This window comes from Mustela putorius, unplaced genomic scaffold, assembly GCF_011764305.1.
Source record: "Mustela putorius furo isolate JIRA1106 unplaced genomic scaffold, ASM1176430v1.1 tig00003863_pilon_pilon_pilon, whole genome shotgun sequence".
NCBI classification, from domain to species: domain Eukaryota; kingdom Metazoa; phylum Chordata; class Mammalia; order Carnivora; family Mustelidae; genus Mustela; species Mustela putorius.
The window spans coordinates 8,727,828-8,740,475 of NW_025422015.1; the positions used below are offsets into that span (position 1 = coordinate 8,727,828).

Sequence of the window (12,648 nt, forward strand, 5' to 3'; positions counted from 1 at the left end):
AGGACCCCGAGATTATGACCTGAGCCGAAGGCAGAGGCTTAACCCACTGAGCCACTGAGGCTCCCTGGTTTTTTTTTTTTTTTTAAGATTTTATTTATTTATTTGTCAGAGAAAGAGATCACACAAGCAGTGGGAGCACAGCCAGAGGGAAAAGCAGGCTTCCTGATGAGAAGGAGCCAGATGACCTGAGTTGAAGGCAGACTCTTAACCAACTGAGACACCAAGGCGATCTGTACAAGATGTGTTTGAACTATGTGGGTCCACTTGTGAATATCTTTTTCTAATGCATCAAACTCCCTGCTCAGGAATTTTTTTTAATTAATTTTTTATTTTTTATAAACATATATTTTTATCCCCAGGGGTACAGGTCTGTGAATCACCAGGTTTACACACTTCACAGCACTCACCAAAGCACATACCCTCCCCAATGTCCATAATCCCACCCCCTTCTCCCAAACCCCCTCCCCCCAGCAACCCTCAGTTTGTTTTGTGAGATTAAGAGTCACTTATGGTTTGTCTCCCTCCCAATCCCATCTTGTTTCATTTATTCTTCTCCTACCCACTTAAGCCCCCATGCTGCATCACCACTTCCTCATATCAGGGAGATCATATGATAGTTGTCTTTCTCTGCTTGACTTATTTCACTAAGCATGATACGCTCTAGTTCCATCCATGTTGTCGCAAATGGCAAGATTTCATTTCTTTTGATGGCTGCATAGTATTCCATTGTGTATATATATCACATCTTCTTGATCCATTCATCTGTTGATGGACATCTAGGTTCTTTCCATAGTTTGGCTATTGTGGACATTGCTGCTATAAACATTCGGGTGCACGTGCCCCTTCGGATCACTACGTTTGTATCTTTAGGGTAAATACCCAATAGTGCAATTGCTGGGTCATAGGGCAGCCTGCTCAGGAATTTTAAGAGTAGCTTATATTTGAAAAAATAAACCTGGACCCTTTTTCAGTTGGAGATTCTCCTTCTCTTAAATATTTTAAGAACTAACCTTTAGGGTTATACTATCTCAACAACTTAGACAAATATAATTTTATAACAGAAAAGTCTTCTGTACACTTCTTAGATAATCATCAAGTAATTTTTATTAACTGGACTAAACACATTTAAACTAGGCCTAAATAATCATATATTTTTAGTTCTTACTAACCAGGCAGTAAAGATTTTGAGACATACTCAATTAATAAAGCAGAAAGTGCCACTGGATATGAAATGCAAATTGTAAACAATAATGTTTTAATAATTACATGATTAATTTACTATTAAATATTTATATAAAATACAAGGTATATGACTAACATTTAGGAGGGCATACCTTTGCTATCACTTTTTTCCAATTCTTTCAATGCTTGAACAAATGTCTGCTGACTTTCAGTGAGAGGCCAACTGTTGTATAATACCAAACACTGTATAATGTACTTGTTAACCTGTGAAATAAAATGTGATGTTTAAGCACAAACGATAAGAATAAATATAGCATATGCCTAATAAGCACATAATAAGTGCATGATTTTCTATATCACACAATCATAGTTTGGTCAAATACTATCAGATGTTCTCCAAAATTTTGTAGTATCACAGTCTATAAAATTTATCCTCACATCCCAACCCACACCTGCAATTGTATAGTCTAGTTTATACTTTTTGCATCCATGCTTAAAAATGAAACTTAATCATTTTATTTTTGTTCCTTGTCGGTTTGGGAGTCAGGATTACAGTAATCTCTTTAAAAGGATTGAAAAGTTTGTATTGTTTTTCTGTTTTCTAGAACAACATACTCCTTGAAGTTCTGTTAGATCTATTCTGTGAAGCAAGCTGGGCCTATGACTTTTGGAAAAGTTAAAACTCTGATTATCATTTCAATGTTATTATTCTTTACGATTATTATTTTATATTTTCTATCTTCTCCTAAAGTAGTTTGCCAGTCCTCTTCCATGCCTGGCATTTGTTACATCTTTTTTCCCTTAAGTCTTAAATTCACTAGCATAGAGTTGTGCTTAATAGTTAATTTTTCTTTTTTAAACCTGTTGGTTGCATTTATACCTCTACTCTATTTTTGTTGTTCTGTATTTGATTTATTTACCTTTTTTTTTTTTCTTGCTTAGCTGGTCTTACAAGAAGCCTGCCCACTTAATCATCTTAAAAAAGCTTAGAGTTAAGGCACCTGGGTGGCTCAGTGGGTTAAGCCTCTGCCTTCCACCCAGGTCATGATCTCAGGGTCCTGGGATTGAGCCCTGCATTGGGCTTTCTGCTCAGTAGGGAGCCTGCTTCCCCCTCTCTCTCTCTGCCTACTTGTGATCTCTCTCTGTGTGTCAAATAAATAAAATCTTAAAAAAAAAATCTTTAAAAAAAAAAAAGCTTAGAGCTAACACATCTTGCTAAATTTTGTTCTTTGTTTTTCTAATTTCTACCTCACTTTTATTAAAATGTTTTCTTCTTTTATCTTTGAGTTATTCTTTTGCTTTTTCTAAATTTTTGTTTTGATAGCTTAGCTCATTTGTTTTTAACCATTCATACTTTCTGATGGATTAATTTGAAAGTCCACATTCCACTGAAGGCTGTTTTAGATGTTATAAATTTTGATTTGTATTTTTTAGTTGTTACTGAGTTCTTATTATTCATTTCTTTTTTAGCTGTTCTTTGTAACTGAAGAACTATTTAGCATATGCTCTTTTGCTTCTACATTTATGGGATTTTAGGTTGTTATTTACTAATTTCTGTATTATTGCACTACATTCTGATAACATCTGTAAAGTATAGGATTTTATTGAGGCTTCACATGTGTACTATGAAAAAGTATATTCTCAATTTAGTAGGTAAGTGTTCTATAAATATCTAAACAATAAATACTTAAATTTTTCAAATCCTAGTAATCATATGTATTTTTTCAACTCAATCTATCGGTTTCTGAGAGTTGTTTATTAAAGTCTTCAACTATTAACTAATTTTATTTTTCTCTGTAATTCTAAACAACTTTTACTTTTTATTCATTGAGTCTGGACAGTTAGGTTATGCTGTATAGTTATGATCATATTTGCTTGTTATATTCTTCCTTTTATTTTTACATAATATCCTTCATAAATTCTATGCCCTGAGATGTTAATATATCATCACAGTTCTCTCGGTCCAACTTTGAATTTTCAGTGCCATTTTGTTTTAAAAAGTGTCACTTTTAGGCTCCTTATAGTTGAATCTTACTTTTTAATCTAACTTTAATTTTTTATTCTTTTAATTGATTAATATTTCATTTGTGTTTATTGTCATTAGTCATATTAGGATTTACTTCTAGCCTCTTATTTTTATTTCTTTTTATTTATTTATTTGTTTTGTTTCTGATGGATACATCATTTTTTTCTGAAATTACATGAATTGCCCTTTATTTTACATATATATATATGTTTTTAACTTAAGATATATACAAATTAGTTTTTATTAATATGTGACCTTTTTTATAATTAACCTCATAACTCATGTAACATTAGATATTTACATCTACATTATAGAGTTAGTATACACACTAAACTTGCTATTTATTTTAGTATCTTGGCACAGAGAAACCATTAAATAATGTTCAATCCCTTGATTCTGTTATACACTGGAGGCAATGAAGATAGAAAATATCATATACATATTGATAATGCTTAGGAAAGGAATCATCATTTTATTTGTTAGATTTTTAGGAGTAATACCAGATTACTTTTAAATGGTAAGAGAATCACCAAAGGATTCTCTTAAACATAACTATACCTGTTGTGCAGTACTAGCATTTTCTTCTATGGTAGGCATACTGACAACTTCCTCCTCCAGAATGGGCTGCCCAGGGTCTACAATTGCACTTGCAGGTCGGCCCTTATAGGATTTCTGACTTCCCTGGGTAGATTTCTTCTTGCTGTACAATTCTTGCTCCTTCTTGGATGCAGAGTGCATTAAAAGAACTTGTTTGCTAGCTGAAAAGGAGAGATTTATTACACTTAACTTAAAATGTGTGAAATGCATAGTTATGACTGACTGTGTTCTTTAGGTATATCCTTTTATAAGACACTCAAAGGAACAGGTCAATTTGTTTTGTTTTAATGAGATAAAAAGCAATATCACTGGCTCTTGGGAGATATTCCAGTCTTAAAGAAACTTATATAATAGCCTGTGACTTGCATAGAGTGATGCATATTCTGAGCAACCAACTGATTGCTAAAAGAATGTACAACAATTCCACAATTTTTCATTCGTTTTGTGTGACACTAAATGACACTTGAATGACACTTGAATGACACTAAGCTAATAACATACATTCTGAATGACACTAAACTAATAACATATATTCTGACTTCTTCAGTACTTCTTTTGTGTTATTACTTATGTAAGACTCCTATTTTATTTTTTCTCTATTCTTTTTTTTTGTAATTAAAAGATAATAAAACTACCATTTGGAGGGATAAAAAAAGAAATGTGCCCAGTGTAATTAATTGATCAAACATATATTGAGAGAACATAATTAAATCACAGAGAAAGTCCAGTTCTAGCCATGACAGAGTAATGGGCATTGGATTTACTCAAAGTCATGAAAAAATAAAATTAGGTAAAATGTGTAAAGCAACTGTTTTCCGCCATTGAACAATGTGCAACCCAGGACTGTAATCCTTGAAAGAAAGAAATCTGCAGATTTCTGCCTGTGAGCACCTTCTTGACTGTGGCACAGAGAAGCAGAGTCCAAGCAGTGAACATCAGTATTGTCAGGTTCAGGAAGCAAGATTATAGTTTGAGGCTCCTGAGACAACTAAAATTTGTGAGGCAGGGTACTGGTGGGGTGGGGGGGAGAGAATGGCACCCAGAAATACACATAGGGTGTCCGCTTGGGTCTTTAACTGAATTCTAAACTTGATTTGTACAAATACCTAATGGGGCCTGGCAGACAACTCCCAGGAGATTGTGAGCTAAATAGAGATTCTGAAGTTTGTACAGTGTTGAAAGACATTGAAGTTCTAAAAGTATGAAAATTTAATGAAAACACAGGGCATCAGGTGAGACTCAACAAAAGCTATTCTTTAAGCTAGTACAATGCTAACCCTAGAGTAATGGAAGCTCTAGACCCAATTTAAGAAAGCTTAGAGCAAAGTCTTGAGAGGATTAAACTAAGCTGTCAATAAACCACTTACTAGAGCAAAATTAAAAACTCTTTCAATGAAGAGAGCATAATCTTGACTCTTAGCAATGTAGCTTATACTATGTGCAGTACACAATCAGTCTGATATGTGAAGAAGCCAAAAATATGAACATAATTTGAGAAAAAAGTCAATAGAAATAATGACACAGATGTTGGAGTTAGCAATAAAACAAAATGAAAAACTTTAACAAATGAATACTTTAAAATAGCTATGAGAAATGTGTTTAAGGGTTTAAATGCTTTCATAAAATGACACAAGGTAGCAGATTGGATAAAACATCAGGACCCATCCATATGCTGTCTACAATAGACCCATTTGGAACCAAAAGATACATCCAGACTGAAAGTGAAGGGATGAAGAAGCATCTTTCATGCCAATGGGCCTCAAAAGAAAGCTGGAGTAGCAATTCTCATATCATATAAATTCGATTTTGAACTAAAGACTGCAGTCAGAGATATAGAAGGACATTATATCATTCTTAAAGGGTCTATCTACCAAGAAGATCTAACAACTGTAAATATTTATGCCCCCAATAGGGGAGAAGCCAACTACATAAGCCAACTGTTAAGCAGGATAAAGAGTCATATTGGGGTACCTGGGTGGCTCAGTGGGTTAAAGCCTGTGCCTTCAGCTCAGGTCATAAATACAGGGTCCTTGGATCGAGCCCCACATCAGGCTCTCTGCTCAGCAGGGAGCCTGCTTCCCCGCCTCTCTCTCTGCTTCCCTCTCTGCCTGCTTGTGATCTCTGTCAAATAAATAAATAAAAACTTTTTAAAAAAAGAAGTAAAAAGAATCATATTGATATGAATACATTAATAGTAGGGAATCTTAACATGCCACTCTCAGTAATAGATCATCCAAGCAGAAAATCAATAAAGAAACAAGAGCATTTAATGGTGCATTGGACCAGATGGACCTCATAGATATATACAGAACATTGGATCCTAAAACAACAGGATACTCATTCGTTCTTTTCGAGCACACATGAACTTTCTCCAGAAGAGACCACATACTTGGTCACAAATCAGGGCTCAACTGATACCAAAAGATTAAGATTATTCCCTGCATATTCTCAGACCACAATGCTTTGAAACTGTAACTCAACCACAAGGAAATTTTGGAAGGAATTTAAACATTTGGAAGCTAAAGACCACCCAGCTTAAGAATGTTTGGATTAACCAGGAAATCAAAGAAGAACGTAAACAATTCATAGAAACCAATGAGAATGAAGACACTTTGGTCCAAAACCTCTAAGATACAGCACAGTTGGTCCTAAGGGAGAAATACATAGTCACCCAAGCCTCCCTCAAAAAAAATTGAAAAATCCAGAATATACCAGCTCTCTTTACACATTAAAGAACTAGAGAATCAACAACAAATTAAGCCAACCCCACACACAATAAAGAAAATAAGATTAGACTCAAGATCAATGAGATAGAAACTAGGGATAGAATCGAACACATCAATAAAACTATAAGCTGATTTTTTGAAAGAATCAATAAGATTGATAAACCATTGGCCAAACTAATCCAAAATAAAGGAGTAATGACCCAAATTAATAAAATTATGAATGAAAAGGGAGAGATTATGACTAACACCAAGGAAACAGAAACAATCATCAGAAATTATTATCAATAGTTATATGTCAATAAGTTAAGCAACCTAGATGAAATGGATGCATTCATGGAAACCTATAAGCTTCCAAAACTGAATCAGGAAGAAATTGGCGACCTGAATAGACCAATATCTAGTAATGAGATTGAAGCGGTGATCAAAAACCTCCCAAAGAACCACAGCCCAGGACCTGATGTTTCCCTGGAGAATTCTACCAAACTTTCAAAGAAGAACTAATACTTATTCTCCTGAAGCTGTTGTAAAAAATAGAAACTGAGGGAAGACTTCCAGATTCTTTTTATGAAGCCAGCATTACCCTGATCCCCAAACCAGGCAGAGACCCCACCAGAAAAGAGAATTTCAGAGCAATACTCCTGATGAATATGAATGCCAAGGTTCTCAACAAGATCTTCGCTAATAGGATCCAACAGTGCATTAAAAAGATTATCCATCATGACCAGGTGGGATTTATTCATGGGATGCAAGGGTGGTTCAACATTCACAAATCAATCAATGTGATAGAACAATTCAATAAGAGAAGACAGAAGAAACACATGGTCCTCTCAACTGATGCAGAAAAAGCATTTGATAAGATATAGCATCCATTCCTGGTTAAAACCCTTCAAGGTATAGGGATAGAGAGAACAACATTCCTCAACTTCATAAAATCTATCTATGAAAAACCCACAGTAAATATCATCCTCAATGGGGAAAAGCTGACAGACTTCCCTTTGAGATCAGAAACACGACAGGAATGTCCACTCTCACCAGTTGTTCAACATAGTACTAGAAGTCCTAGCAACAGCAATCAGACAACAAAAAGAAATAAAAGGCATTTAAATTGGCAAAGAAGAAGTCAAATTCTCCCTCTTTGCAGATGACATGATACTTTATATGGAAAACCCAAAAGACTCCACCCCAAAACTACTAGAACTCATACAGAAATTCAGTAATGTGACAGGATACAAAATTAATACACAGAAATAAGTTGCTTTCTTATACAGTAACAATGAAAATATAGAAAGGGAAATTAGAGAATTGATTCCATTTACTATAGCACCAAGAATCATGAGATACCTGGGAATAAACCTAACCAAAGAGGTAAAGGATCTGTATTTGGGGAACTACAGAACACTTATGAAAGAAACTGAAGAAGACAAAAAGATAGAAGAGCATTCCATGCTCATGGATCAGAATAAACATTGCTAAAATGTCTATACTGCCTAGAGCAGTCTATACTTTCAATGCCACCCCAATCAAAATTCCACCAGTCCTTTTCAAAGAGCTAGAACAAACAATCCTAAAATTTTAATGAAGCCAGAATAGACCCCAAATTGCTAAGGAAATGTTGAAAAAGAAAACCAAAACTGGGAGTATCATATTGCATGATTTCAAGCTTTACTACAAAGCTGTAATCACCAAGACAGCATGGAACTGCCATGAAAACAGGCACATAGACCACTAGAACAGAGTAGAGAGCCCAGATATGGACCCCAATGTTAAGGTCAAATAATCTTCGACAAAGCAGGGAAAAATATACAGTGGAAAAAAGATAGTCTCTTCAATAAATGGTGTTGGGAAAATTGGACAGCTATGTATAAAAGAATGAAACTCAACCATTCTTCTACACCATACACAAAGATAAACTCGAAATGGATAAAGGACCTCAACGTGAGGCAGGAATCTATCAAAATCCTGGAGGAGAACATAGGCAGTAGCCTCTTCAACATCAGCCACAGCAACTTCTTTCAAGACATGTCCTCAAAGGCAAAGGAAACAAAAGTGAAAATGAACTTTTGGGACTTGATCAAGATGAAAAGCTTCTGCACAGCTAAGGAAACAGTCAACAAAACAAAGAGGCAACCCATGGAATGGGAGAAGATATTCGCAAATGACACTACAGACAAAGGGCTGATATCCAAGATCTATAAAGAACTCCTCAAACTCACCACTCACAAAACAGATAATCACGTCAAAAAATGGGCAGAAGACAAGAACAGACACTTCTCCAAAGGAAACATACAAATGGCTAAAAGACACATGAAAAAAAATGTTCATCATCATTAGCCATCAGGGAAATTCAAATCAAAACTACATTGAGATATCACCTTACACCAGTTAGAATGTCCAAAATTAACAAGACAGTAAACAAGTGTTGGAGAGGATGTGGAGAATAGAGAACCCTCCCTCTTCCCCACTGTTGGTGGGAGTGCAATTTGGTGCAGCCACTTTGGGAAAGAGAGTGGAGACTCCTTAAGAAATTAAAAATAGAACTACCCTATGACCCTGCATTTGCACTACTGGGTATTCACCACAAAAATACAGATGTAGTGAAAAGAAGGGCCATCTGTGGGATGCCTGGGTGGCTCAGTTGGTTGAGCAGCTGCCTTCGGCTCGGGTCATGATCCCAGCATCCTGGGATGGAGTCCCACATCGGGCTCCTTGCTTGGCGGGGAGCCTGCTTCTCCCTCTGCCTCTGCCTGCCATTCTGTCCACCTGTGCTTGCTCTCTCTCCCCCTCTCTCTGACAAATAAATAAATAAATCTTTAAAAAAAAAAAGAAGGGCCATCTGTACCCCAATGTTCATAACAGCAATGGCCACAGTCACCAAACTGTGGAAAGAGCCAAATGTCCTTCAGCAGATGAATGAATAAAGAGGATGTGGTCCATATGTACAATGGAGTATTATGCCTCCATCAGAAAGGATGAATACCCAACTTTTTATCAACATGGATGGGACTGGAGGAGATTATGCTGAGTAAAATAAGCCAAGCAGAGAGAGTCAATTATCTTATGATTTCACTTACTTGTGGAGCATAAGGAATAACATGGAGGACATTGTGAGAAGAGAGAAGGGAGTTGGGGGAAATTGAAGGAGAAAAACCATGAGATACTGTGGTCTCTGAGAAACAAACTGAGGGTTTTGGAGGGCAGGGGGCTGGGGTATTGGGTGACCTGGTGGTGGGTATTATGGAGGGCATATATTACATGGAGCACTGGGTGAGGTGCATAAAAAAATGAATTTTGGAACACACACACACACAAATTAAATTAAATTAAATTTTTAAAAATTGTCATTACTATTATGGCAAAAAAAAAAAAAAAAAAAAAAGAAATGTGTTGCTTAAGGGTTTAAGAGAAAAGATCAACATATTGAAAGAATTAATGGTGAATATCAACAGAAAAATGGAAAAGAGAAAAAGAAATTCAAGGTTGGACTATATCTGGTATCTGGAATGATACATTCCTGAATGCATTTTTTTAAGAATTAATTAATTAATTAATTAACAGAGAGTGCAAGAGCACAAGTAGGCAGAGCAGCAGGGAGAGGAAGAGGGAGAAGCAGGCTCTCTGCTGAACAGGGAGCCAGATGTAGGTCTTGATCCCAGCATCCTAGGATCATGACCTGAGCCAAAGGCAGACAACTAACTGAGCTACCCAAAAGCCCCATTTCTGGATTGACTTTAAAAGCACATAGTTAAATCAGAAGAAAAGATTAGTAAACTTGCATATAAGCAATCAACACGATCTAAATAGAAGCATAGAGTGAAAAAAAAAATGAATAGAGGCTAACTGCCTCTAGTATTAGAGTGTAGTCGGTGGAATGTGATTCACGCAGAAAGATAGGTCTATCCAGAATGTGATCTTATTTGACAGAAGGGTATATGCAGCTATGATTAAGGTAAGGGTCCCAAGGTGAGATCAACTTGGATTAGTATGGCCCTAAGTATAATGATGGGTGTCCTTACAAGAGAATGAAAATGAGATGACAAAAAGTCACACAGAAAGAAGAAGGCTATGTGACGAGAGAAGCAGAGATTGCCAAAGGTGTGCCATCACAAGCCGAGAAATGTGAAGAGCCACCAAAAAATGGAAGAGGTGAAGGAGGATTTTCTTGTAGAAACTTTGATGGGACAAGAGAATCCTCTTGGCCTTGACAACACCTTAATTTTGAGCCTGTGACTTCCAGAACTATAAGAGAATTAATTTTTGTTGGTTTAAGCCACCCACTTTGGGGAAATTTGTTATAGGAGCCTTAGGAAATTAATACAGATATCAAGTGATCTAAAGTACACGTATTCCTAGTCCTATATGGCACTAATATAAAAACAAAATATTTAGGTATGAACTTAAGAAAATATGTGTAAAGTCAATACATTGAAAGTATAGAACACTGTTGAGAGAAATTAAAGACCAATAGGTTGAGAGATATACTGTGTTCATGGGACCAGCAAACTCAGTTTGTTCAGATGCCAATTCTCCCCAAGTTCAACACAATCCCAATCAAAATCTAAAGCTACAATTTTCACGAAAAGTGGTGTTGGACTAAGAGGAATATTGATTGATTGAATATCGGTTGATCAAAATAGAGTTCCAAAACAGACCCATGCACACATAGTCAATTGATTTTTGACAAAAGTGTCAAGGGAATTCAATGTGCAAAATAATGGCTTTCCAACATACAGTGTCAGAACAACTGGATATCCATATGGGAATAAATAGAAACAGATCCTCTACCTTACATTATATACAAACATTCAAGATGGGTCATAAAATTAAACATAGATGTTGAGATTATTAAATGTATAGTATAAAATATGACATGTTATATTTATGTCCTTGGATTAAAGAAAGATTTCTGAGATAATACACAAACTGCATTAGTAATTTTTTTCTAAATGATGACTGACTTCATCAAAATTAAAAGCTCTTAAGAAGTTATTGCTGGGGAATCTGGGTGACCCAGTCAGTTAAAGTTCTGCCTTCTGCTTAGGTCATGAGTCCCAAGTCCTGCATCAGGCTCCTGGCTCGGTGGAGAGCCTGCTTCTCCCTCTCACTTTGCCCTACTCCCTCTCAACCTCTCTCTCTCATTTGCTCTCACTCTATCTCAATTAAAAAAATAATATCTTTTTTTAAAAAAGCTATTGCTAAGGAAATGAAAAGACAAGAGATCGTCTTTGCTAAGCAAATATTTGATGAAGATGTGTATCCAGAATATATATAAAAAAAGACAACCCATTAAAAATAATGGCCATAAGGAATGAATAGATAATTCAGTCAATGGGTTGTACATATGGCCAATAAGCACACATATGCCCAATAAGCTCAACATCATTAGTCAGAAAATTTAAACCACAAAGAAATAGCACTACATGCCCACCAGAGTGACCAAAATAAAAAACATTGGCAATAAATGTTAGCAAAAATATGGAGAAACCAGAACTCATACACTTTGCTGATGGGAGTATAAAATGATGGAGTCCCTTTGAAAAAATTTTTGGCTAAGTCAAAAAAGATAAAATATACATATGTCAAGCCATGGCATGTTAATTTAACTCCTGAATATTGATTCAAGAAAAATGAAAATGTTGTTTAAAAAATATACAAGTATGTCTCTAACAGCTTTAATTATCATACCCTAAAACTGGAATAAACTCATATGCCCAATAAAGGAATAAATAAATAAAGTGTAGTATTTCCATACAATGGGATAATACTTCAATATAAAAAGAAATGCAATAGCAACAATAGGAACGTATCTTAAAAACATTATTCTGAGCTTAAGATACCAGTGCCAAAAGAGTGTTTGTAGGGTTTCGTGGAGTTCTAGAACAGGTAAAATTACTATACTGTGATGAAATGTGAACAGTGGTTACATCTTTGGGGAGATGAGAATTGAATAGAAATGGCCTTGAGAGATCTTGTGGGTAAATAGAAATGTCTATATCTCGTTAGAAGTGTGGGTCACACTAGTGTATGCACTTACCAAATTCATCAAATTAGATTTGTGCCTTTTCCTCTATATAAATTATACTTTGATTAGCAGTTAAGAATGAATGACACAAAGTCTCT

General features: G+C 35.5%; 1 protein-coding gene across 4 annotated transcripts in view; it reads right to left on the minus strand.

The window, feature by feature from the left end:
• ADGB (androglobin) overlaps nt 1-12,648 on the minus strand; it is a 172,548-nt gene that overhangs the window by 37,960 nt on the left and 121,940 nt on the right. For all 4 annotated transcript variants that reach the window (XM_013056253.2, XM_013056252.2, XM_013056251.2 and 1 more), the window contains 2 exons: nt 3,767-3,966; nt 1,335-1,446 (listed from right to left, as the gene is read on the minus strand). In XM_013056253.2, coding sequence (XP_012911707.1) covers nt 1,335-1,446; nt 3,767-3,966 — 312 coding nt within the window. The remainder of the gene's footprint in view (nt 1-1,334; nt 1,447-3,766; nt 3,967-12,648) is intronic.